At 43.7% G+C, this 24,140-nt stretch overlaps 1 protein-coding gene across 3 annotated transcripts in view; it reads left to right on the top strand.

Annotated features, from left to right (window-relative positions):
- Window positions 1-24,140, top strand: part of GRIN2A (glutamate ionotropic receptor NMDA type subunit 2A) — a 1,360,048-nt gene that overhangs the window by 1,276,590 nt on the left and 59,318 nt on the right. For all 3 annotated transcript variants that reach the window (XM_075565333.1, XM_075565332.1, XM_075565334.1), the window contains one exon: window positions 2,768-2,928. In XM_075565333.1, the coding sequence (XP_075421448.1) occupies window positions 2,768-2,928 (161 nt within the window). The remainder of the gene's footprint in view (window positions 1-2,767; window positions 2,929-24,140) is intronic.

Here is a 24,140-nt window from a genome sequence, read left to right as displayed (position 1 = left end):
TAGCAGCAGCTGCAAACTAATTAAGCAGGCTGAACTCCTGATTGCTCATGGAGTTCTAAAAGTCAGGAAGTGACTATACACAATGACAGATAGACTGCTGTCCCAGAGAAGAGTTCTCCCCAGCTGTGGAAGCTGGCACAGCCCCCTAGGCCTGCTGGACGGTGGCCGGAAAGCCTGCTGGGACAGCCTGGGTTGTTAATCCCAAGAAGAAGGAAGGACGAGAGACCATGCTGAAGTGGGGATGTCCTGTCCTTAGCATTGGATTTATAGAGGAGAGATTCTCTGAGCTCTTGTGGGGCCGAGCTCCTCTAGGAAGGAAGGCCACGAAGCTTACCACATCATCTGTAAAACACAGTGGAGGCAGTGTGATGGCATGGGCATTCATGGCTTACAATAGCACTGTGTCACTAGTGTTTATTGATGATGTGACTGAAGACAGAAGCAGCCGGATGAATTCTGAAGTGTATTGGGATATATTGTCTGCTCAGATTCAGCCAAATTCAGCAAAGTTGATTGGACGGCGCTTCACTTAACAGATGGACAATGACCCAAAACATATTGCGAAAGCAACCCAGGAGTTTTTTAAGGCAAAGAAGTGGAATATTCTGCAATGGTCGAGTCAATCACCTGATCTCAACACGATCGAGCATGCATTTTACTTGCTGAAGACAAAACTTAAGGCAGAAAGACCCACGAACAAACAACAACTGAAGACAGCTGCAGTAAAGGCCTGGCAAAGCATCACAAAGGAGGAAACCCAGCGTTTGGTGATGTCCATGCGATCCAGATTTCAAGCAGTCAATGCCTGCAAAGAATTCTCGACAAAGTATTAAAAATGAAAAATGTATTTATGGTTGTGTTAATTTGTCCAATTACATCTGAGCCCCTGAAATAAGGGGACTGTGTATGAAAATGGTTGCAATTCCTAAACGTTTCATACGATATTTTTGTTCAACCCCTTGAATTAAAGCTGAAAGTCTGCACTTCTATTGTATCTCGGTTGTTTCATTTCAAATCCATTGTGGTGGCCTACAGAGCCCAAATTGAAATGAAAATTGTGTCAGTGTCCATTATTTCCGGACCTAACTATATATATATATATATATATATATATATATATATATATATCTCATATAGCGAAATACTACATTTCCTGCCTTAATCTGGGACTAAAAGATGCAACAACGTGGTATATAGCATATATATATATATATATATATATATATATATATATATATATATATAGTAGGGGAGCGTCTGGTTATGCATGGTAGAGAATTCCAGAGTTGGAGTACAGCATGGTAAAAATCTTGGAGGCAGGAGTCAGAGGACGTAATAAGTGGAGAGATGTAGATGAAGAGCAGAACATACATTGTGTGTGGGAGAGTGCTTGAAATTTAGGTCAGAGATCTAGAAAAGAGTGGTGTTATGTACAATTTAGCCTTTGTATTGACTTTGTATTGTAGCCAATGCAATGACTTGCATAATGGTACAACAGAGGAGAGATTAGTGAGGGAAATGTGTCTGGCAGCAGCATTTAGAATGAACTGGAGAAGAGACAGAGAGCAGAGAGGGAGACAAACAAGAAGCATGTTGAAGTAGTCTATTCGGGATATTAGTGTGCGAGTAAGAATGTTGGTGGATTACTCCATGAGGAAGAGATGTGATTTAGAGAGGTACTATTGTGTGGGGTGAAGGAGAAGAAGCAGTAAAAAATGACAACTAGGCATTTAGCTTGGAGATTATAGTGGAGTCACCAAGTGAGTGAGAAATTCAGTATAAGTGTATTGACCTGTTACATTTAAGATAGGGATTGGACATGCATGAGGTCATACTGGAGCAGAAAAACAGTTAATAAAATGGGACTGGAGAGAAGGGGAGCGGTCACTAGGGGACAGGTAGCTTTAGTTATCGTCAGCATAGAGGTGGTAGGGAAAACAAAATGACTGTATGGTTTACCAAGGGAAGAAATATAAATGGAGTAGAGGTCCTACAACAGATCAATGGGTAGGAGTGAGGAGGAGGATGTGCAAGCAACAAAAACACTAAAAGTGTGGTCCGATAGGCAAGATGTAAACCAGGAGAAGGCAGTTTCATAGAGGCCAATAGAATTGCCTTGCATCTTCAGTCAACCAGAAGACAGTTTTTCGACTTACACTTACCTAATGGAAATAAATACAAAATGTTTAATGTAAACCAACATCATACATTTACATCTGTCACTCTTATCCAATAAATATATGAATTATAGCATTCCAGATAAGAATTCAATCACCCCTTCTGTTTCTCTCTTCCACTACCTTGCATCGTGGTCAAGTGATCAAGTGTTGCGTTTGGTCTAGGATCTCTTGCGTATTGACTGTAGTTGCATATTTACACTGCAGCACGTCAGCGTTTTTTGGAATTAATTCATTAAAAATAAATAATAATGACATGTTGAATACGAAACATGATGAGCAGCATACAATCAACCTATACATTTCGATTTTGATCCCAATTATTATATAAAATTCACGGTCATACTCTATGTAAGAAAGTATATAGGCTAAAAGTGACATACTTGCAGGGTGCCTATTTGCATGTCACTACCTAGAATCCTTATCTACAGCATAACCACTGTATGGCATGTGTCAAAAGGGTGAATTAAACTGCTTTGGGACCTGTGGAAGATAACCAGGCATACTGTACTCATGAGTATTTTATCTTTGTCGTTCTTTTCAGTTGAAAATGTACTAAATATTATTTTGTTTCTTCTTACAATTTTCAGTTTCAAAGGCCACATGATTATTCCCCCTCATTTCGGTTTGGTACAGTCCCAAATGGGAGCACTGAAAGGAATATAAGGAACAACTACCCAGATATGCATCAATACATGGTCAAATTTAATCAAAAGGGGGTGCAGGATGCTTTAGTCAGCCTAAAGACTGGGTAAGTATTTGTTTTCAACAAAAAACAGACAAAAAACAGACAATGATGCCCAAAGCTACTTCCAATGTGACAGAAATACACAGTGCAATACCTATATATTCTCTTGAAAAAAGGGTCATTTTGTTTAACCCTTTGGCCAAAGCGTCTTAAGCCTGCTGCCACTTTCAAGGCATGATTGTAGCAGGTCCTAACACTCCCAGGGTTAAATTCTTATTAACCTGTATAATTACAGGAAGAATGATCAAAATTTAACTGACCTGCTAACTTGGAAAGTGGGGAGGGGCAAGCTTAAACCTTGGGGGGTAGGGGTTTCTCAGAGCTTGTTGGGTATCTGTGTGTCTGTGTAAGTATTTGTTTTACCTGCTTTTGCTAGTACCAAGATTTTCTTAAACTCATTAACTCCTTTCATGTTGTACCGAGTTATGAATCACTATGCTGATAGTGTATGTGATAGTAGTTACTTTATAGTACTTGTGTAATTAAAGCTGTAAATTGCACATGTTTTGTTGCACAGGTGTTTCTTTGTTGCAAGAAAGAACTTTTATAGAAAGCAGCTTCATGCTCGGCTCGCGAACGCATGTGTAAAGTGGGTGACACAGTTATGCTTCTTACAAAGTATAAAGCAAACAAATATCCTCAAGCGTAACATGAGGTTGAAAGAATCGCTGATTTCTTTATACACTGCACAGTGATGCATCATTCAACAATAGCTGAAAATATCTTTGAGAATGAGGTTGTATTGTAAGCAACTTCATGGACATTTTTGTCCTGAAAGATTATCTCTATTATCTATTTTCTAATAAGTGAGAAGCACCTCTTCATGTGTTTTATTACTGCAGAATAAGAAAATCATATCAAGGTTCCTCTGCAGTGCTCTTAGTTCCTGATCTCATCAATGTCTGCATTTGAAACTGGGAGTGGTTATGCACGTCTACAATACAGAAGGAGCATACTGTTCTATTGGCATTACACATGATACAATTACACTTGGGAGAATAGTACTTGACGTGCCACAGACCCACCAACTAAGACAAACCTTAATGAAAACAGGGATATAATTCCTTTTGGGAGAACAACCAGGCCTCAACTTTATTTATTATTATTATGATTATTATTATTATTAATAATAATTAATTTCATTTCCCCTCCCCTCCTGAAAGTTGACTTGTCCCCAGTTCAAAGACCAAGGGTGTAGCCATGGCTAATGACCACTGCTGCTAATCAAACATTGGGATAGCAGAATCAACCCATTACAGCTTGTTAAATTGCACCATCTTTCTCATAAAACTGCATGAACATCCTTGGGTGCCACAGCATGATAGGTCATCAGCACCAATCAGCTGATAAAGCAAGCACAATGCTTAATATCATGCTCCTGGTCTCTCTTTTTTTTTTTTTAATAAATCTTTCTCTTTTTCCTTTTTTTGTACAACATAAAAACAAAATAACATACAAACATTATAGTCATTAATGGTATGAGAAAATGGGAGGTTAATGGCATGTTACCTCGTGTGCACAATACATTAGGATTCCCAAACCCCAATTTGAACCCATCCACCAGTGAGTCACCACTACTGGTTTTGGGTTAGCCCAGGGCTTCTAAACGCCAGTCCTCAAGACCCCCAACAGATCAGGGTTTAAAGATATCCCCTGATTGAGCCACCTGTGCTTAAGTAGGGCTATGCTGAAATCTGATCTGTTGGGGGGGTCTTAAAGTACCTCTGGTTACCCATGTTACCTCTTTTCTATAAAGGAAACCCCTGACTAAGGGTAGGGGTCTCAAACACACAAAGGGGAACCCTGCCTGAATTCAAGGGCCAGCTTTAACTAAAGTTTAGATTGTAATGGCACAGGAAAATGTATTTATTCATTTATACATATGCAAAGAAGGAACTTATTTATACATACAGTATCATCATCATAAAAGGGCACATCTTTTTAAAGTAGCAATAATCACAAAAAGGGTTTATTAAAAAATGTTTTTTTTCAGTTGACTAGTTTTATGTTCATCAAGATAAGGGGAGGAATTGCTAATATGAACTACGCTGTAATTTGAATAAAAATGCCTTCTGTAATAGTAAATGAAAGTAGTTTGGCTCATATTGGAGTTTTCTGCTACATTAAAGCACCAACATTTGAAAAACCTGCCAATATTTTATGGGCCTAAACTACACTGCCGAGACTAAAAAATACTTTGCAAAAAGTGCAATTTATCACGATAATTATATTACTCAACATAAAAAAGTTAAAGCAAAAAATAATTGCACTGTTTTGAACTTTATGCAATATTTATGAACCCAGGTTCCCATGATATTCCCATGCTGCCCCATTTTCTATATAAAAAAGGGAGTGTTGCAGACAAGGTGTGGGAAGGGAGGAGAGCAAAACTGGAAAAACTGGCAAATCTCTAGAAACAAGAGGTTTCCGAAGCTAAATTTCATGGTTCATTTCCAGAGGGCTGTCAGTGCAGAACATAAACTAATAATAAAAATAATAATAATAATAAAATAAGTTGTTGGATTGCTGCTTTATGAATTTAGTTTATTTTCTTTGGCATCCAAGGTTCACCCTAATCCTCTGAAAATGACATTCAAGTAAATAAAAGTAATATCTCCAATTGAGGAAGCATTTGACCACGTTTTCACTTGTAAGGTGAATGTACAGGACCGGGCGGTGTCACATAAAGAAAATAAAAATCAATAAATATATTTCTTATAATGCAAAATGTATTATAATTAGGGATTCCTGCTTTATGTTATTGAGAAAAAAAACCCACCAACTGATCACCTTGCACTTTTGGTTAAAACCGATTAACGCCGCAAATGGAGCCTCTTCTCTGTTAAATCCCATATCTGGTGGAAGCCCATCCCCCAGGTAGGCGGCAAAGGCATCACGGGGGAGTACGGAAAGTGTGTGTTCATTATTTTTCATTGTTAACGCTAATAACTACTGTTTTTTAAGGAAATTAAAATACAGAAAAAGATTTTATGAAAAAGTAAATACAGAAAATCGGAATGCCTAATTATATATAATTATAACATAGTTATAGGGGCTTATTCTGTAAACTTTGATAACTAACTCATCAAGGATTTTGAGCACTTCCTGTACAATCTGGCAAGGTTGCTATTCAAAAAGCTTCAACAGACTGCAAAAATAATCCGGGAAGATCCTGCGGTTTCGAGCCTGCTCAAACAAACCGTGCGGGAGCTCAAAAAGGAGTTCCAACGTGCAATTTTTTTAGAAATCACCCTATTCTAGTAGCTCCGATGAGATCACTGAGGCTCTCAACTAACGAGATACTCTTAGATCTCATCTCAGAAGGGATTTGCAGTAGGAATTAGAAGAAAAAAAATATTTTACTGCATCGGATTGAAGCCGGGTTTCTTCGGAGCTGATATGTATTAATACCAACTCTGGAGACAACTTTCTTCAATCCTATATAATAAAAACACATTTACAGGCAGCTTCATTAAATTAGCGGTTAACTGCTAAGGTAATGAAGTGGTTAAATACCAGTGCCCAGTTTATTAGAGGTAGCGGGGAGAGTGAAGGTGGCATTTAGCCTGTGGTGATGTTTAGGCCTTTCAGGAGGGTTGCGGGAGGAGTTAACCCCTTCATTACTGCTAAGGTAATGATGGGTTAACCACTCTCGCAACCCACCCGGTAGGCATAAACACCCACCACAGGCCAAATACTACTTTCACCCTCCCCCTCTATCTCCAATAAACATTAAAACACAATACAACTAATACTATCCAATACACCCATTGAGCGCAAGTGTGGTTACCTATACCCTCAATGAGAGCAAATATAACCCTAATAGCGCAATGAATGGGCACCCCCTCTACCCACAACAACCACCCCCCCCCCTAACACATACAGTACAATAATGGGAAAAATAACTTTTATCCAGATCTGGATAATAGCTAATTTGCCCATTCAAAATAAAACATTATCCAGCCAGAAAAAGTAAATGAAAGTTGCATGTACCCCTGCTAGGATGAAGGCCATCCTCATCTTCCACCACGTCCGCTGCGTCTTCCATGGCAGAAATATTACAATAAAAAAACAAACTAATGGTCACTCACCCCTTAATCTCCTTAGAGGTTAGTAACCACTATAGTAATTAAGGGATTAATCCCCTCCCCCACTACCCACCGGGGATGACTAACCACCCTCTATGGGGCAACTACCCTAACCCCCCCATCCCCACTACCCATTGATTGACAGTGGTAAACCATGCCCATTATATGGCCATGGTTTGCCACTATAGCAATGAATGGGAAACCTACCAATAAAAAAACAAGTACCAAATAAAACACATTACATTTTATTAAAATTTAAAAAAGCTAATAAACCAATTGATTGGCACAGTGGTACACCATGCCAATTTAATATGGGCATGGTTTGCCACTATGCAGTCAATGGGCAACCTTAAAAAAACACGAGCACTAAAAAATACAATACATAACAATGAAATAAAAACAAACATTTACCAAAAAATGCATCGCTTGTCACTGTGCTTATCTGTGTAGCCCGAAAGGGCCATAGGTAAACACATTTGCAGTCAATGCGCAACCTAAAAAAAAATACGCAATGAAATTAAATATAATCAATGTTTTTCTTACCTTTGATGTCTTCACGCTCCAAATCCGACTCCATAAGTAACCTCTGACCCTCAACCCAATGCTCCTCAACAGCCGATGGTCCTTTGGTAAGTTCTTCTTTTCTTCTTTCTATTCTTCTTTATTTGTAATCCAATTGGAGACAGATATTGTTCCATCATCTTCTTGGCTTCAAATGAGATGGGAAAGGCCTTATATAAGGCCTATGATGTCACATTTGAGTGTCAAATGGTACACCCCCAATCCGATTGGTGTACCACGTGACTGCGTCATTTTATTAATTTCAGGTCCTGGGACCCCCTGCTTCACAAGTTACAGGCCCTGGTATGGGGTGTTGGTATCCCCCTACTTTTTAAAAATCTCCTGTGCCACGTGACTTGGACATTTAAATACACAGGACATAACGGCACCCCATACCGGGGCCTGTAACTTGGGAAGCAGGGCTCCCTATGGCTGAAATTAATGCGGTTCAGCTCCAGAGACCCCCTGCTACAATACTATGTTATTAAAATTTAAATTTAAATAAAAACATTGCCTGTAAGAGCTGTGCAGGGAGATACAGCTATCTCTGTGCTGCTCTTACAGACTGCGGGAGGATCGCAGCAGTAGGACAGAAAAAGCCGAGATAAGGTCACTGCTACATCGAGCGATTTTGGCATTTTCCTACCTCACGTATTGTGACTTGCGGTAAGGCTTTATGATTCTTTCAGAATACCATGATAACACAAATGTCAAACTTTGAGGTAGGAAGATGCCACATCGTTCGAAATGGCAGAAATTTTATCAAATCTACTCGAATAGGCCCCATACACTTACAACCCCATTCATATGATTAATATTGGATTTCAATGCAAAATGCAATAGTCCATTTCATACAATATGTATATATTCAAAAATGTAAAAAGATACTGTTTTACTCATAGAAAAAAAAGATTAGGCTGGCATGCAACCGAAGAGAATCAATGTATAGGCCTTTATCAAAAGTCTGACTCTTGATAAAAGAGCTATTTTACAATCTTGGACCTGATACGTTGAGCTTGTTTGCTAAGGTCTCAGACTGATCTTTTTTTTTCTATGAGTAAGGGAGCACTTTTTCATTTTTCTGCACGTGTGTTTTTCACAATGTGTTTACACGTATATGCTATATACACATTTGTGACTAATGCCTTTTGCATTATGAGAAATATATATATTTTCCTTGTGTTTTCTTTATGTGACACAGCCGATTTCTGTAAATTCATTTGGCATTTATAGCAGAGAGAGATTTTGTTTTTATCGTTATATATATATCCATCATTTGCCTCACAGTGACAGATGCATCTGTATTCCCTTTTTCTGATTAGCAGTCTCTCCTGATAGGTGTCACAACAAATCTAGCCTTGAAATCTTTCTGTTTTTAAGTGTATTCTACAAGGCTTGATCACATTGTTTTCTTATTTCTGAATAAACACAGAGAAATAATTCACGCACACAGTTATAATACAATATTGTTACTATTACTACAAAAATATGGGCCTTGGAATGCCATCCCATCATATTGTGATGCCCTCAATTGATGCCTTTAGTCCTTGAAAAATCTATGTTCAACAAATCGTATTAGCATATCCATTATGCAGCTGTGATGGTGGGGAGAGGTGGGGGTGCTAGAAATGAAAAGAAATGCATCACAACCACACTCTATATTCACTCATCAGAACAAATGTTCCCTACAGCTCAGAAATCTGTTCCAGCATTCCTTAAATCAAACCCCGTGCCCTACAATAATTTGGTTATGTGAAAACATTTTGAGATTTGCAGAACTATATTTTTTGAAGGTGCAGCGGCGCTGTAAATTCTACACGGCTGTGGAAGGAAGTCAAAGCCGCATAAATAAATTCACTCGATGTTTCCTTTGTTAGAAATATGATTCTGCTGGTCGACTCAAACGGAGGACAAAACATACAGTAGTGCTGATGGTAGTTAGAGCGTAGATTGTAATGTTTTCTATACTAAGAGAATGTCTCTGCTGCTCATGCATTATATGTTGTATTTTCTTTTTACAAAGGCTTTTCAAAAAAGCATTATGATATTAGTCAATGCAAAATGTTGTAATGGGAATATTCACACAGCCATCTATGGGATTCTACCTATTTCAGATTCAGCTACAGTATGGGAGTTTTGAATTAAGGCTATTGGAAGAAATTAACGGCCGTGTGTCAAACTGAAACCAGATCTGGTTTGGTGCTAAATTGATACTAAGGTCCAGATCACAAAGTTCTGTTAAGTCAATTAGCATAGTGTTATCCTAATTTAAACGAGCAATCCACCCAAACCAACCTCCATTCCTTCAGGATTGGAACCGGGGGAGGAGGGAGGGTGGGGGAGTTTCATCAACTATCTTGAGCTCCGGGGTCCCCACGGTTCCTGAGATAATTACTGGAGAAGGAACCGGTATTACTTTCTGTATTTTAACGGGGATTTGAATGGCTATCTAATAGGAAGCTGCAACTAGTGTATCGTCAAAGCACAAAACCATAATATTAAGCCATGTTTTTAATAGCGTTAACTATGACAGATATTAGTGATAATTTGCTGATTGAGTGACTCAGTGTGTAAAGGCGCTGACACTGAAAACCACAATGGGGGAACCTGGTTCATATCTCAGTGTCAGCTCCTTGTGACATTGGGTGTCACTTTATCTCCCTGATCCTCTGGCACCAAAAAATAGATTGTAAGCTCTATGGGGCAGGGACTTTTGCCTGCAAAAAAAATATATATGCAGCACTACTTACACTGTCTATACAAGAAAAAATGTTTATTATTGACTTGGCTATACTCTGGTTCAGATCATGAAATAAGGCTTTTGCCGTATATGGATGGGTGTTAGACATAACATAACATAATGTTAGTTGCCGTCATTATTTCCACTCACTTCTCTCTCTCTCCATTTCAACAAGAGCCCTATCTCAGGGTCTGGATAGAAGTAATATCAAGACTGTCATAACATCCCATTATTGGAAGATAACACACCGTTATGCTACAGTAGCACAACGTTAAGCCTATGTGAATGAGATGCAGCACAGTTTTTGCATTTAATTAGCTTTGAAGATACCATGTTAATTCGGGGGAACATAATTGGACATATGTATCAAGGGAAAAGTGGAGATATTCATAATTGCACTGTAACAGGGGACTTATCCCTGTTCACAAATGTGCCTCTAATCCAGCAGTGAGGTGGTTAACTGCTGGTAGCAAATTAACTAACACCACCTGCCTGATTAGAGGTGGTAGAAAAAGCCTGCCTTTGAGACAGGAAGTGACTCCTTAGCTCACTTGTGGGCTGAACTTTGGAGAACACAGATCTCTGGAGCTGACCTGTCTTGAGCTCTGTCAAGAAGAAACAGCAGAGCTGATTGCATGACACCAAATAAGACTTCTAAACCTGGATGCTGATTTTCTGTGCATGCACGGGTGCGGTTCCAGGAGAGCAGAGAAGCATACTCTACAGCAGCTAACAGATAAGACTTTAATTCTAAAGAGACTTCTTATATCTGCTTATGTCATGCTATGTGTTTGGGGCTGGGAGACCTGCTTAACTAGGAGTTGTGAATTGCATGGGATTTCACTAGAAATACTCCCAAGTGAATTAAGCTTCCCCCCCCCCCCCTGTGTTTGGATGATTTCCAGATGAAAAGGAAAAGGCACAATAAAGCCTTATTATAATTTCACCTTATAAAAGCTTCCAATTGTGTACCTCTGTGAATGTCCGTCTACATATGGTGTCAGAAGTGGGATAAGAGGTGTCTTTGAAGTTAAAAAGGACCGGAGATTTTTAAGTGAAATTTTTTTTGTTATGCTTTTTGCCTACAAACAGTCTGAGAAAAAAACCTCATGCAGCAGAGATCAGAGTTAAAGGGATACACACCACTGAAACCACATTGCACTGAAACTTACAAAAACCCAGAAGAGACTGCTGAAGTAGCTAAACATTATTTTGCCTATCACAAAGTGTAATATGGTCATTGAAATAGGGGTTTTGCCTTCCAGCCATAATCAGGGTTCAAGAAGTGAGTCAGCCCTTAAAAAGGGATAGGTGTTTGTTGTTTTCAAAAGTTTCGCTGAAGCAGTGAATACAGATGGTGACCCACGAGTGGCACTGATTTTGCAAATAAAGGTTGCCACACCGCATAGGGCTACCAGCTTTGAATGGAGTATATGCAGAAAAGTATGAAAATTGATACACGACTGTGCTGAAGCAGGGGAATTTTTAGCAAACAAATGCTGAGTGTTGAGTCACGCTGCCGGGAATGAAAGAATGTTTTTTTTCTGCAAGTAAAAAAGTCTGCATAAATATATCTTGGGAGCAAAAACAGACACCCAAAGTGTGAAGTGTGAATGCCATAATACCCAAAGATGAGACTGAAAATTACTGAACTCAGGCAGAAAACCAAATTCTGTTGCTGAAGCGGAGAGATTGCACCTGGCAAGTAAATGGTGTACAGCAAATAGACTTTTTTTTACCTAGCAACTGCACATCTTGTATACCTGATAAGAGAAAATGCATGCACAGTACTGCTGATATTGAAGAAAAAAAATTCCCAAGAAAGAAAAGTCTACAGAGATGCCTGTGAGAGCTACGACCTCTACAAGCAAAATATGCCTACCTGTAGGACTACCACCATTGGGGGTTCTAGCAAATACAGTGGCAACAGCTGCAATAGCGCCTCCTGAGGCCAGGAAGAAAGTACACCTGATAGCCTAAAAATGGAGGACAAGATGCAGCATTCCTGTAATGAACCCTACCCCACGGAAGAGTGGCCCTTCCAGTCCAATAAAGAGGAAGACCTCTCTTACGAGGAACCCGAACCGAGTCACACCCACAAAACACCCCAAAAATGGTGGGGGTGCCTGAACTCGGCACGAACAGAAAAGACCACTCCCTTTGATGAAGAATATGATCAGCAGGAGACAGAGCGGGAGCAGCAGATCACCCAATATTTCTGTCAGCTAAAGCAACTGCAAGAAAAGCCTGGCGTATATATTGAAGCTGCTAAAGTATCAAATAAAGAAGGAGACCCCGGTATTCCGGATGGGACGGAGTCATCCAAAACAAAGAAGCGGAAAAAGAAAAAGGAAAGCGGTTCTTCACTTACCGTGGAAGGAACAGACACGTCCGCAGATCCTGTGGAGGTAAAGGGGAACCGAGTTGCCCTGCAGCCTAGAGAAAATGGAGAATTCGTCCCGCGGGTAACCAAATATCCAGAGGGCCCAAGGCAGAAGTTGTGTACCCCAAAGAAGTGTCTGTCCGGTGCCAACAGGGAGGAACCCTCAACCAACCATCCCAGGGAAGTGGAGCCGGAACCAGTGAGTGATGATCCCTTGACCAGCCCTGAAGATGCCCTGAAAACTGCCAGGCATGACTGTGATCTGCTCTGTGAAGAATTGGAAAGGGAGAGAGAAAATAATGCTAAGCTACAGAAGACTGTGCTCGCAATTTACTCTGTGGCCAAGACCGAATTGGAGGATCTCAAGATGGAGCTAGATACTGCAAAGGCTACTATTTCCGCCATGGATGAAAAGCAGAGCCAATCTGATAAAAGGGTGGCTACGCTAAAGCGGAAGTATGAGGAGGCACTGAAGCAGATGACAGTCTTCCAGCAAGAGGTTCAAACTCTTCGTATAGAGCTGAATGCCTAACAACAGGAGGTCAGCAGTGTCCGGATAGAAGTGGACGTATCTCAGAAAGAGGTTCAGACACTCCGCAGAGCACTTGATGCCTCACATCATGAAAACAACAGCTGCCGCACAGACCTGGAAGTTTCCAGAAAGGAACTACACGGTCTCACTGAGGAGCTGGACATTGCTAAAGAAACTATTGGTAATCTTGATACAGATCTCAAAGTCTCTCAGAAGGAGCTTCAGACCCTGAACCTAGAGAAGGAATTCTCACGCCAGGAGAGTGTCATTCTCAAAGCAGATGTGCGTAAATGGAAGGAGGACTGCAAAGAAGCCCTGAAGAATACAGAGACTGAAAAAAGAGAAAATTCAAGATTAAAAAGAGAAAACTTAAAACTGAAAGAAGAACATTTTCAGTTGCAAGAAGAAGTTAAGGAAAAGTTTAAAGCAGAGCACCGACTGCAGAACCAAACTGCAAGGTCTGCGTACACACCTCCAATATGCTGAGGAGAAGCAGCAAATGCTACAGGAAGAAAAACTGCAGGCTGCTAAAGAGGTACAAGCGCTGCAGGAACGTCTGAATACCCAGCACATCCCCACAGAGCAGTATGAGGAGCTAAAGGCCACGCTGCATGTCTTCAGAGCATCATTGGAAGCGGAGCTTCGATACCAGGTGACTCTGTATGAGAGGGAGCGTGAGAAGGCTCAGATACTGGAGCAAGAGCTGGAGAGACAGAGAGACTGTTCCATTCCCTTGAGTCAGTACACCAAGGAGAAAACAGACGCAGCGGCAACCTTGATGACAAAAATTACAGTGCTCCAGAATATGAAAGAGACTCTGATACAGACTCAGAGAAAGCAAAGTGCGCAGATAGATTCCCTGAGAAGAGACTTGCAAGACGCACTCAAACAGGTTGAGACTCTGCAGGCCAGTAACTTACAGATTCCTCCAATACGGAAAAAGGTATTGGCTGTGCCCAAGCACCAGTATCCCACAGTTACTAATGCCCGTGAGGACAAGGGTACAGTGAGAGTTGGGGACTCCATGCAACTTCAAAACAAAATTACAAAGTTTGAGCCACCTAAGAAAGCACTAGCCAAACCTACAGCTGCCCAACAGGCAACAAACCGAGGTAGGAGTGCAGAATCAAAGCCAGAAGAATCCTTAGCTGAGGAAGCTAAAAAAATAGGACGTTCTCTGGAAAAGGAGGTGGAGGTGCAACTCAATCCCAAAGAAGCTGAACTGGCGACTCTGTGGTGTGGAGAAACTGCAGAAAGACTGCTTCAAAAGCAGAAAACTCTAAGGGCTAGTCCTAACTGCTCTACAACTGTTGCCATACACTTTGTCTACAAAAAGAGGAGTGCCAGACGCAACAGAAATCTCATGACCGCGCATGCGATAAAAAGACTTTACGTGGAAAAATCCTCCTCGAGTGACTGAGGAGTGCTGATCTCAAGCACCTTTGGGAGGAGACAAAAATAAACTGGAGAAAGGGCTCCAATCCCAGCGGGACAGAGGATTATCTTCCTCCATCCACTCTCATTCAAGTCACAGAAAGATCTCGAATGAGAGTGGAAGGATGGGCTATGGCCGTGATAAGCCCGAGCTTCCCACAAACAGGGGAGGTATGTAACAGGGGACTTATCCCTGTTAACAAATGTGCCTCTAATCCAGCAGTGTGGTGGTTAAATGCTGGTAGCAAATTAACTGACACCACCTGCCTGATTAGAGGTGGTTGAAAAAGCCTGCCTTTGAGACAGGAAGTGACTCCTTAGCTCACTTGTGGGCTGAACGTTGGAGAACACAGATCTCTGGAGCTGACCTGTCTTGAGCTCTGTCAAGAAGAAACAGCAGAGCTGATTGCAAGACACCAAATAAGACTTCTAAACCTGGATGCTGTTTTTCTGTGCATCCAGGAGAGCAGATAAGCTTACTCTACAGCAGCTAACAGATAAGACTTTCATTCTAAAGAGACTTCTTATATCTGCTTATGTCATACTATGTGTTTGGGGCTGGGAGACCTGCTTAACTAGGAGTTGTGAATTGCATGGGATTTCACTAGAAATACTCCCAAGTGAATTAAGCTTTGTTTCCCCCCCCCCCCCTGTGTTTGGATGATTTCCTGATGAAAAGGAAAAGGCACAATAAAGCCTTATTATAATTTCACCTTATAAAAGCCTCCAATTGTGTACCTCTGTGAACGTCCGTCTACATGCACCATACAGTATCTATTAAATAGAAAAGTCATTGAAATCAAGAGGATTTATTTCTTTGATACATACATATGTTGCAGTTACTTTCCCCCAGAGATGCCCTACTTTCCCCTTGATACATATTCCCCAGCGTCCGTTCCTGTTTTAGGTATCCTTATTTTATGAGCCCTAATTTAACAAAACCTTGTGGGTCAAGACCTAAAATAGTTCACGGGATTTGGAATGCGTATTTCCATGTACTGTATGTGTACCTTGTGATCAAGATGTAAATGTATCAAAGTCCAAAAACCTCTCAGCTCTAAGCATGGGTACCATGATTAATAAGGCCAGCCTCCCCCACCTTGGACCCTCCTTCTAGTGCTCTTACCTTCAGGACCATGGGGTTTGCACGTTGCGCAGTGGGGGTGGGTCTTGAAGAGGTAGGGATAAAAAGGGAAGCAGGAATGTGAAAAGGGCATTCCGCATTCCACTGTTGTTGTTACCCGCCCACCAAACCCTTGTTGTTACTGTTTTAATGATTGTGCTTTCTAAATATTTAAAAAAAAGAAGAGAAATAAAGAGACGTTAGAGTTTGCTTTATATTGTGTGTGTTGGGGCTTGCTATTGCCTCGGTCACGATGGCTGGTTGGGGAGTAGGGGAGTGTAGGTATTAGGTAACCTTGCCAGACAGGGTTCAATTGGATGCTACTGCCTAGTGGTAGCATTTAGTGGTCAGTGGGCAGGCCTATTGTGCTTTGGATATCAGGAGTCCATCCTCGCAGTTGATTAATCTTCTGAGTGGTCAGGGCTGTGCAGTTCTTGGCTTGGGATTCTTGCTCATTGTTCTCATTGTTGAATACTATTTGTTTTTATTGGGTTTGGGGAACATTCTTGTAGCGTTAAAACTTACTGTTGTCTGGTATTGACATTTAATAAAAGCCGTGACCATTTTGTTACGCATGTGCTGCACACAGACCAGACCCGTCCCCTGTGCTAAAGGGGGAGGTAGGAATACACGCACACGCAGCAAAGGGAGCATGTCCAGCCAGATGTAAGTAACGTAGACAATACTTGACGGTACCGAGTATAGGAGTAGAATAGTGATTGCCTTGCTGAGGTCAGGGAGCGGAGAGATGAGGAAGGTTGAAATCCAAGCCGTGATTGTGGGATGCCAGAGTATATGTAGTCCAAGGAGAGCCGAAGTCGAGAGCCAAAGGGGGTCATCGTACGAGCCGTGTCAAAACCTGTAGTAACCGAGAGAACACCAAACACTTCCATACAGAGACTATGTCGAGCGATGGGTGAGGGCTCAGAGATGCTAGATAAAGCTGGGCTGACCAATCAGGGATGGGGGCGGGTCAGGAGGACTGCAGGGAGCCTCTCTGGATTGGTGTGGCTGATACAACCCAGGGGAGCACTGGTAGCACTCTGATTACACCCGTGCGGTGTATGGGGGCGGAGCCTCACAGCAGGAGTGGAAGTAGAAGAGTGGATGCTGGGCGTGCGCTCTGTAAGCTGCGTGTGCAGGTGACCAGCGTTGGAGGAGGACACATGTGTGCGCGCGGGAAGGAGGACCCGCGCCTGCCACTGAGAAGAAGGAGGAGCCGCGGAACCGCCGAGGGGAGGGACCCTGCAGCGATGGAGGAGCTGACAGCCTGTGGAGGCAGGTAAGCGGAAGTTGCGCTGCGCGCCCTGAGTCTCCCTTAGGGTAGTCTGTGTGTTGCGCGGACACCGCTGAGAAATCAGACTCCTAACACATTTATCCCACAGACCGTTGTGTGAGCGCAGACTCTGAGGTCAACTATTTTTTTTTTTGTAACTTAAATTTTATTAGTTTATAATTTTATAATATTATACAATACAATACATTACAAAATACATTATATCATGGTGATTCTCAGTGTATCTGGAAGTATAATGTTACTAATATCAATGGAATAGAACTTTAATCTGTGGTCAGACTGGTGGGCCTAAAGGGGTATCGAGACACGGCTCGCTTTCCGGGGTCCATATTATGGTGTCAAACCCCCCTTCTAATCGGGGGGGACCAGGTGTAAAAGCTCAGTCACCGAATCATTAACCGCCCTGCCGATTAGTCGGCTGACACACGACTCATCCAGACGACGTATACATAGACAGGTAGACAACTACATGGGTAGACAAACAAACGTGAAGACCGACAAACAATCAACCATACGGACGGACAAACCGGTAGACAAACATTGATCCAAGAGGAAGAGGGGGGGAGGGGGGGAAGAGGGGGTTGGGATGGATGCTAGTGTTCGTGAGTGTGTCTCAGAGTTGTTACGCTGCCTCTCTAGGTATGTTACCTGTTTGAGATGTAATCATCTTATGCCGAGCATGGGTGTAGCACACCTCTCCCAAGGAGAACGGACTTGGAAACTATCATAGCCAGATTGATGCCCTTTCTAACCCCGGGATGTCTGTCTGTGCCAACCAAGGCGTCCAGACTTTTAGATAATTGTCGCCAGTGTCGTTAACCAGACTCGTTAACTTTTCCATCTGGCAGATAAACCAAATACGATTCCGAATTTTTGGGATGGTTGGTATGTCTGAGCTTTTCCATAGTGCTGCGATCTCACACCGCGTTGCGAGTGCAAAGTGAGCAATAAGTTTATTATGAGCTTTAGAGAGACCCGCTAGTGGTCTGTTCAAGAGAAACAGCCACGGATCTGGGGGAATAGTGAGATCAAACAGTCTCTGTATCCAAAGTCTAATTGTCTCCCAGAATGAGGAGATCCGCGGGCAAGACCACAGCATATGTAGCAGGTCTGCTGATCCTCCACATTGGCGCGGGCACAGCGGGGAGGATCCCGGCACGAACCTTGATAATTTTAGTGGGGTAAGGTACCATCGCATCAGGACCTTATATGCGTTTTCCTTGAGGGTGGAACATATGGAGCACTTTGCTGTGGCTAGAAAAATAGCACTCCAGTCCTCGTCTTCCAGACATTCTCCGATGTCTGTTTCCCAGCGCAATCTAAATGAGGGTATCTCATGGGTTTGTTTGCTAGAACTGATCACTTCGCTGTATAGCTGCGAGGTAAGTCCCTTTGTGTCGGTCTCTGCCAGACAGAGCTTTTCGAAGGATGTCAATTGTGAGTACGGGGCAAATTTGTTATAGAACGCCCTGATCTGGAGGTATCTAAAGAATTCTGAGTGGGGGATCTCTTTTTCTAATCTGATGTGATCAAACGTCTTAACTTTTTTGTCATGGCCTTCCAGATCTTTAATCCGATTATAACCTTTCTTTTTCCAAATTGAGATATTACCGACCGATAGGCCCGGCACGAACTCGGAATTGTTCCACAGGGGTGACATCATAGAGCGTGTCGTTGTGAGGGAATGTTTAAATTTTGTGGCCTCCCAGATTGACAATGAGTTGGTCATTGAGGATAGCGGCATATTGGCGCCTTTTCGCACCATTTTGGGGAGCCAGATTAGATTACGTAATTCTATAGGTTCACAGGCTGCGCTCTCTAATTCGACCCATCTCTTAGATCTCGGGTCAGACTGCCATTGCACAATTTGGCTCAACTGTGCCGCTTTGTAATATGATAACAGGCAGGGTACCGCTAGACCCCCAGCCAAGACCGGCCTTTTCATATTAATTTTGCTGACTCTTGGTTTTTTACCTCCCCATATAAACTTGGAGATGTCGGATTGAAGCGAGTGCAGGTCCTTCAATCTGAGTGGCACTGAGAGAGTTTGGAAGAGATATAAAATACGGGGGAGTAAGTTCATTTTAACACTATGGATTCTTCCTATCCAGGAGATCCTTTTAGATGTCCACTTTTGTAGGTCTGATTTTAGTGTCCGGATTAGGTTGGGGTAATTTGCGTCGTATATTTCTTTGACGTTTCTGGTGATGTGGACACCCAGATATTTTATAGATTTGTGTTGCCAGTGAAATTTAAAGTTTAGTTTTAATAGTTTTTCTATATGGCTGGGGAGATTGACATTGAGAGCCTCAGATTTGGATTGATTGATTTTGAAGCCGGAAATTTTAGAAAACCTGTTTAGCAGGTCAAATAAGTTCGGTAGTGAGGTGAGGGGTTTCGTGATCATCAAGAGGATGTCATCTGCGTACAGGGCCGCTTTATGGGTTTGGGAGTATGCGTTTAACCCTGAGATGTCAGGGTTTCCTCTGATTTGCGCCGCCAGGGGTTCGATACAGAGGGCGAATAGGAGGGGCGATAATGGGCAACCCTGTCTCGTACCACTCCTAATTTGGAAGGGCCGAGAGGGGTAGCCTTGGTGTACAACCCTGGCGGTGGGGTTAGAGTACAGCGATAGAATCGCATCACTCACCCGATCTCCAAAGCCAAATGCCGCAAGCGTCTCCTTTAGGTAGGGCCAGTCTATCCTATCGAAAGCCTTTTCGGCGTCCAGACTTAACAACATACTTTGAGCAGTGTCAATAGTGGCCAAATCTATCAGATCTATAAATCGACGGGTATTATCTGCGGCTTGTCGGCCCTTGATAAATCCGACCTGATCTGGATGTATGAGTCTGGGTAGGATAAGACATATTCTATTGGCCAATAACTTTGCATATAGCTTGATATCTGTATTGATTAGTGATATGGGCCTGTAACTTTTGCAGTCTAGAGGGTCTTTCCCTGGTTTCGGGATGATTGATATAGACGCCTGTAACATCTCCTTGGGGATGGGGGCTCCCGCTAAAATAGCGTTGAATACTTGGAGCAACCTTGGGGCAAGTAATTTGATAAATTTCTTGTAGTATAACCCTGAGAAGCCGTCCGGCCCCGGTGCCTTTGAAGGTTTGAGTTCCTTAATGGCCTGTGTCAACTCCTCGTGTGTGAAGTCGGCATTTAGGGAGGCTCTGTCTGATTCTGTCAATCTCACCAGGTTGGAGCTAGCCAGGAAATCTCTTAGCTTACTGCTCGTGCTAGGATTATGTGCCACTTTCTCACCATTATAGAGTGTCTCATAGAAGGAGCCGAATTCATCTACTATTTTCTGTGGGTTTGAAGTAGGGGTACCAGATTTTAAGCGTAAAGCTTGGATGTTGTATTTAATTTGCCTGTCTTTCAGCATGCGGGCCAGCATCGTATCCGGCCTGTTTGCTTTTTCGTAAAATTTCCTCTTTGACCAACTCAATGAATTATCAGCCCTGGAGGTCAGTATCATGTTTAATTCAATTTTAGTGTCTTTTACCTCTTGTAGGGTTTGCGGGTCTAGTTTCTTTTTATGTTTGGCGGAGAGAGTTTGTAATTTAGTTTGGAGTGTGACAATTTTTGCCTCTCTCTCTTTTTTTCGTCTAGCCGTGATATTTATGAGGGTACCTCGGAGAGTCGCTTTATGCGCCTCCCAGAGGACCAGATGTGAGGAGACAGAGCCGGCATTTACTTTGAAAAATTGGTCTATCTCATTACCCACAGTATCACAGATCTCTGGAATTTTTAGAATGGATTCATTTAGCTTCCAGTTCGTTCCTGGTCTACCCGTTCGAATATTGTTGCACCGGAGCTCTATGGGTGCGTGGTCAGACCATGAAATATCATGGATCTCCGCTTGGGTGACCTTGGGGACCAGGTGACAGGACACTGCGAAGTAATCAATCCTACTGTATGAGCAATGTGGGTGCGAGAAGAATGTGTAATTCCTATCTGCTGGATGTAGCTCTCTCCAAATGTCTATTAGTTGGTTACATTTGAGACCTCTTCGTAGGGATATACCTGCTCCTTTATTGTGTAGGGTAGCTCCACCTGATCTGTCCATGTGAGGTTGCAGGACCATATTAAAATCTCCTGCTAAGACCACGCTTCCCTGTGCAACCGAGTTTAGGATTCTAAAGAATTTCTCGAAGAAAATTGCACTCTTTTCGCAGGGGGCATATATACAGGCGATTGTGATCTTCTGTCCCCTAATAGTTCCTACTATTATAATAAATCTGCCATCGTTATCCCGTTTGGTTATCAGACCTTCGTAAGGGATGCTATTACGGAATAGGATGGCAACTCCACGCTTTTTGACTTCAGCAGAGGCCGAAAAAACCTGGGAGAAGTCTTTATCAAGATATTTGGGGGTATTGGTTTTGCTGAAATGTGTCTCCTGTAGGAGCAACACATCTGCATGTTTTCTTTTATAATCTGTGAAGGCTAGTTTGCGTTTAGTGGGGTTGTTAAAGCCCTGCACATTGTGAGATATAAAAGTCAACGCCATTTATTGCTGTGTGTGACTACGTGCATCATTATGTTGCTTGACTTACCCGTGGCTTCCATGTGTAGGGCCGGACGATCACTGCCTTCAGGGCGCTTACTCGTAGATAGGTATTTGAGGGAAGGGTAAGGAGGGAGTGGGAGGCAACGGGGAGGGAGGGGGAGGGGAGGGGGGGACTGGGAGTAGCACATGAGGGTCAACAACAAGGGGATTGGGTTCACGACACATAACAACAGATACTGTAATGTACAAAAAACAAATAGGAACATGAAGACAAGAGCCCACTCCGGGAGCCCCCGGGAGTGGCCCTTGCGCCCAAGGGATGGATCCTTTGGCCCAGACTGACGACGGGATCTTCCCTGCCTGCTGGGTCCTGGCTTCCCTGGGACTTGTTTGCGACCCCTATTCTGTAGGGATCGTAGCGGAGGACACATACACGCCGATCAGGGAACTGTCCTGCCGGCGCATCTCCTTTAAACAGACAACAGTTAAATAACAGCATAACTTATAACTTTAGCAATAAAAAACTCTCATTTACATAACATCCACCTAAAGAGTTTCCCCCAAAACTCCACTTCTCCCTACTCCTCCTGTTTTTGCCCTCTATGTGACTATAGGTTGTAAGGAGCTCCGTGCCCCCCCAAAGGGTTCCTAATGTGCGGTCCTCGTAGCGCCAATCCCGACCACTCTTGTTGGTGAGGAGTTCAGAGGACCAGCTACCTAATTTTCATTATCCTCTTATATGTGAGTGTCTACTCTCTATATGGTAGGGTGCCGGACTCCCCTCCTTTAAGTGCCTCTGTGTTTTAATGTGTGGGTGGTGAACGTTTAATGTGCCGGTGGTCTGCATGTATTGTAACCATATAGCGGCATCCAAGAAGGCGGAGGGGCCACTGGCGCACATGACGCTGACGTTAGTCGACTACATGCAGACCTATCTCCCTATGGTGTTCCATATTCCCATGTGGGGTCAAGCAGGAGGCAGCCACCGATTCCCCAACCCTCGGATGACCCCGGCATGCATTTGCATCCCCCTTCCCCCGCCCACCAGCCCACTCCGTCAGCCCTCTAAGATCAGGGCCCCGTTCCCTCCCTCAGCGCTCCTGCATTGCTGACAGGTGAGGCGCCGACATATACCGACCGCGATATGCGGTCTGCAGGGAACGGGAGACGGAGCGGGGGGTGGTCGGGATCGGGAGGCCTGAACGGCAGGGGGCGTGGCCTGAGCGGAGGGACCCGCTACTCTCCCCCTCCTCCACCTTTCACGGGCTTGGGCTGGGGTTGCTGATCATAAGCAACACATATTCAGTCACACACGCAGGCATTCTCACACACACACACAGGTTCTCTCACACACCCACAGGCACTCTCACATACATACACACAGGTTCTCTCATACACACACATAAGCTCTCTCACACACACACAAGTTCACACACACACACACACACACACAGGCTCTCTCACATTCCCACAGGCACTCTCATACATACACAGACACAGGCACTCTCACACATACACACACAGGCTCCCTCACATACCCACAGGCACTCTTACATATATACAGGTACACTCATACACACACATACCCACACACACATATGTAGGCAGGCACTTATACACATACACACGCACACACACAGACAGAGGCAGGCATTCACGCACTCAGGCACACACACACACAGGCATCTAGACATCCAGACACATATACAGATAGGCATCTCTGCTACTCAGACCCCCCCCCCACCCACCACACACTCCTCCCCGTTTCCCCCCCTCCCCTATGGCCCTCAGCCACATCGCGCGACGTGCCGGAGCCAGGGAACACAATTCTCCTGCGTCCCCCAGTGGCCGACGCGTCACCGCGTGCATTCAGCTGCGCAGTCGAAGGGGATCGGGACCGGCCCGGAAGGGTTCTCCCGCTGCGGGTCCCATCTCACTCTGCTCCCATCGCCGGGTGCGCCGCCTGGTGTGTCCGGCTGCTAGGTCTCGCCGGTTATGGGACATATCTGGGTCTCGGGGGGGGGGGGGGGAGTCCGGGTGCCGGTGAGACTCCGTTGGTGCCGTCTAGGGCTTCGGCTACGTCATCGACCGGTGCCGTCGCCGCTGTGTCCCTCTGCGCATGCGTCCCGCTTCAAATCTCGCGGGAGCCAATGACGTCATCGAGGCATCCCGCGAAGAGCAGGGCTGCTCCCGCTCGCTTCGGGGAAGGAGCAGGAGAAGATGGCTGCCCCTCAAAAAAAGTGAGTAGATCTGCGGGGGCTGAAAGTTTTCTTTATCTCCTTGGGGGGGTCGATGGGGGTTCCCGGACAAGCACCCCTTGGCTAGGGCCTTCCAGAGGATCCTGCTGGGGAGTTTGGGGGAGAATTTAGATGTTTATTGGGGTTGAATCGCAGAGTCTATGTGGAGCTCGGCGGTTCTTCCACAACTCTAGCTGCGGATCGTAGGCTCCCAGCTGCGCGCCATGAGGTTGAGGGGGCGCCATCTTCAGCAGCTACCAGGTGAGGGGGGCTTTGCGGGGGGCCAAGGACC

This window comes from Ascaphus truei, chromosome 11 (genome assembly GCF_040206685.1).
Source record: "Ascaphus truei isolate aAscTru1 chromosome 11, aAscTru1.hap1, whole genome shotgun sequence".
Taxonomy (NCBI): domain Eukaryota; kingdom Metazoa; phylum Chordata; class Amphibia; order Anura; family Ascaphidae; genus Ascaphus; species Ascaphus truei.
Note: the sequence above shows the minus strand (reverse complement) of the source record. Positions and strands in the feature narration are given on the sequence as shown.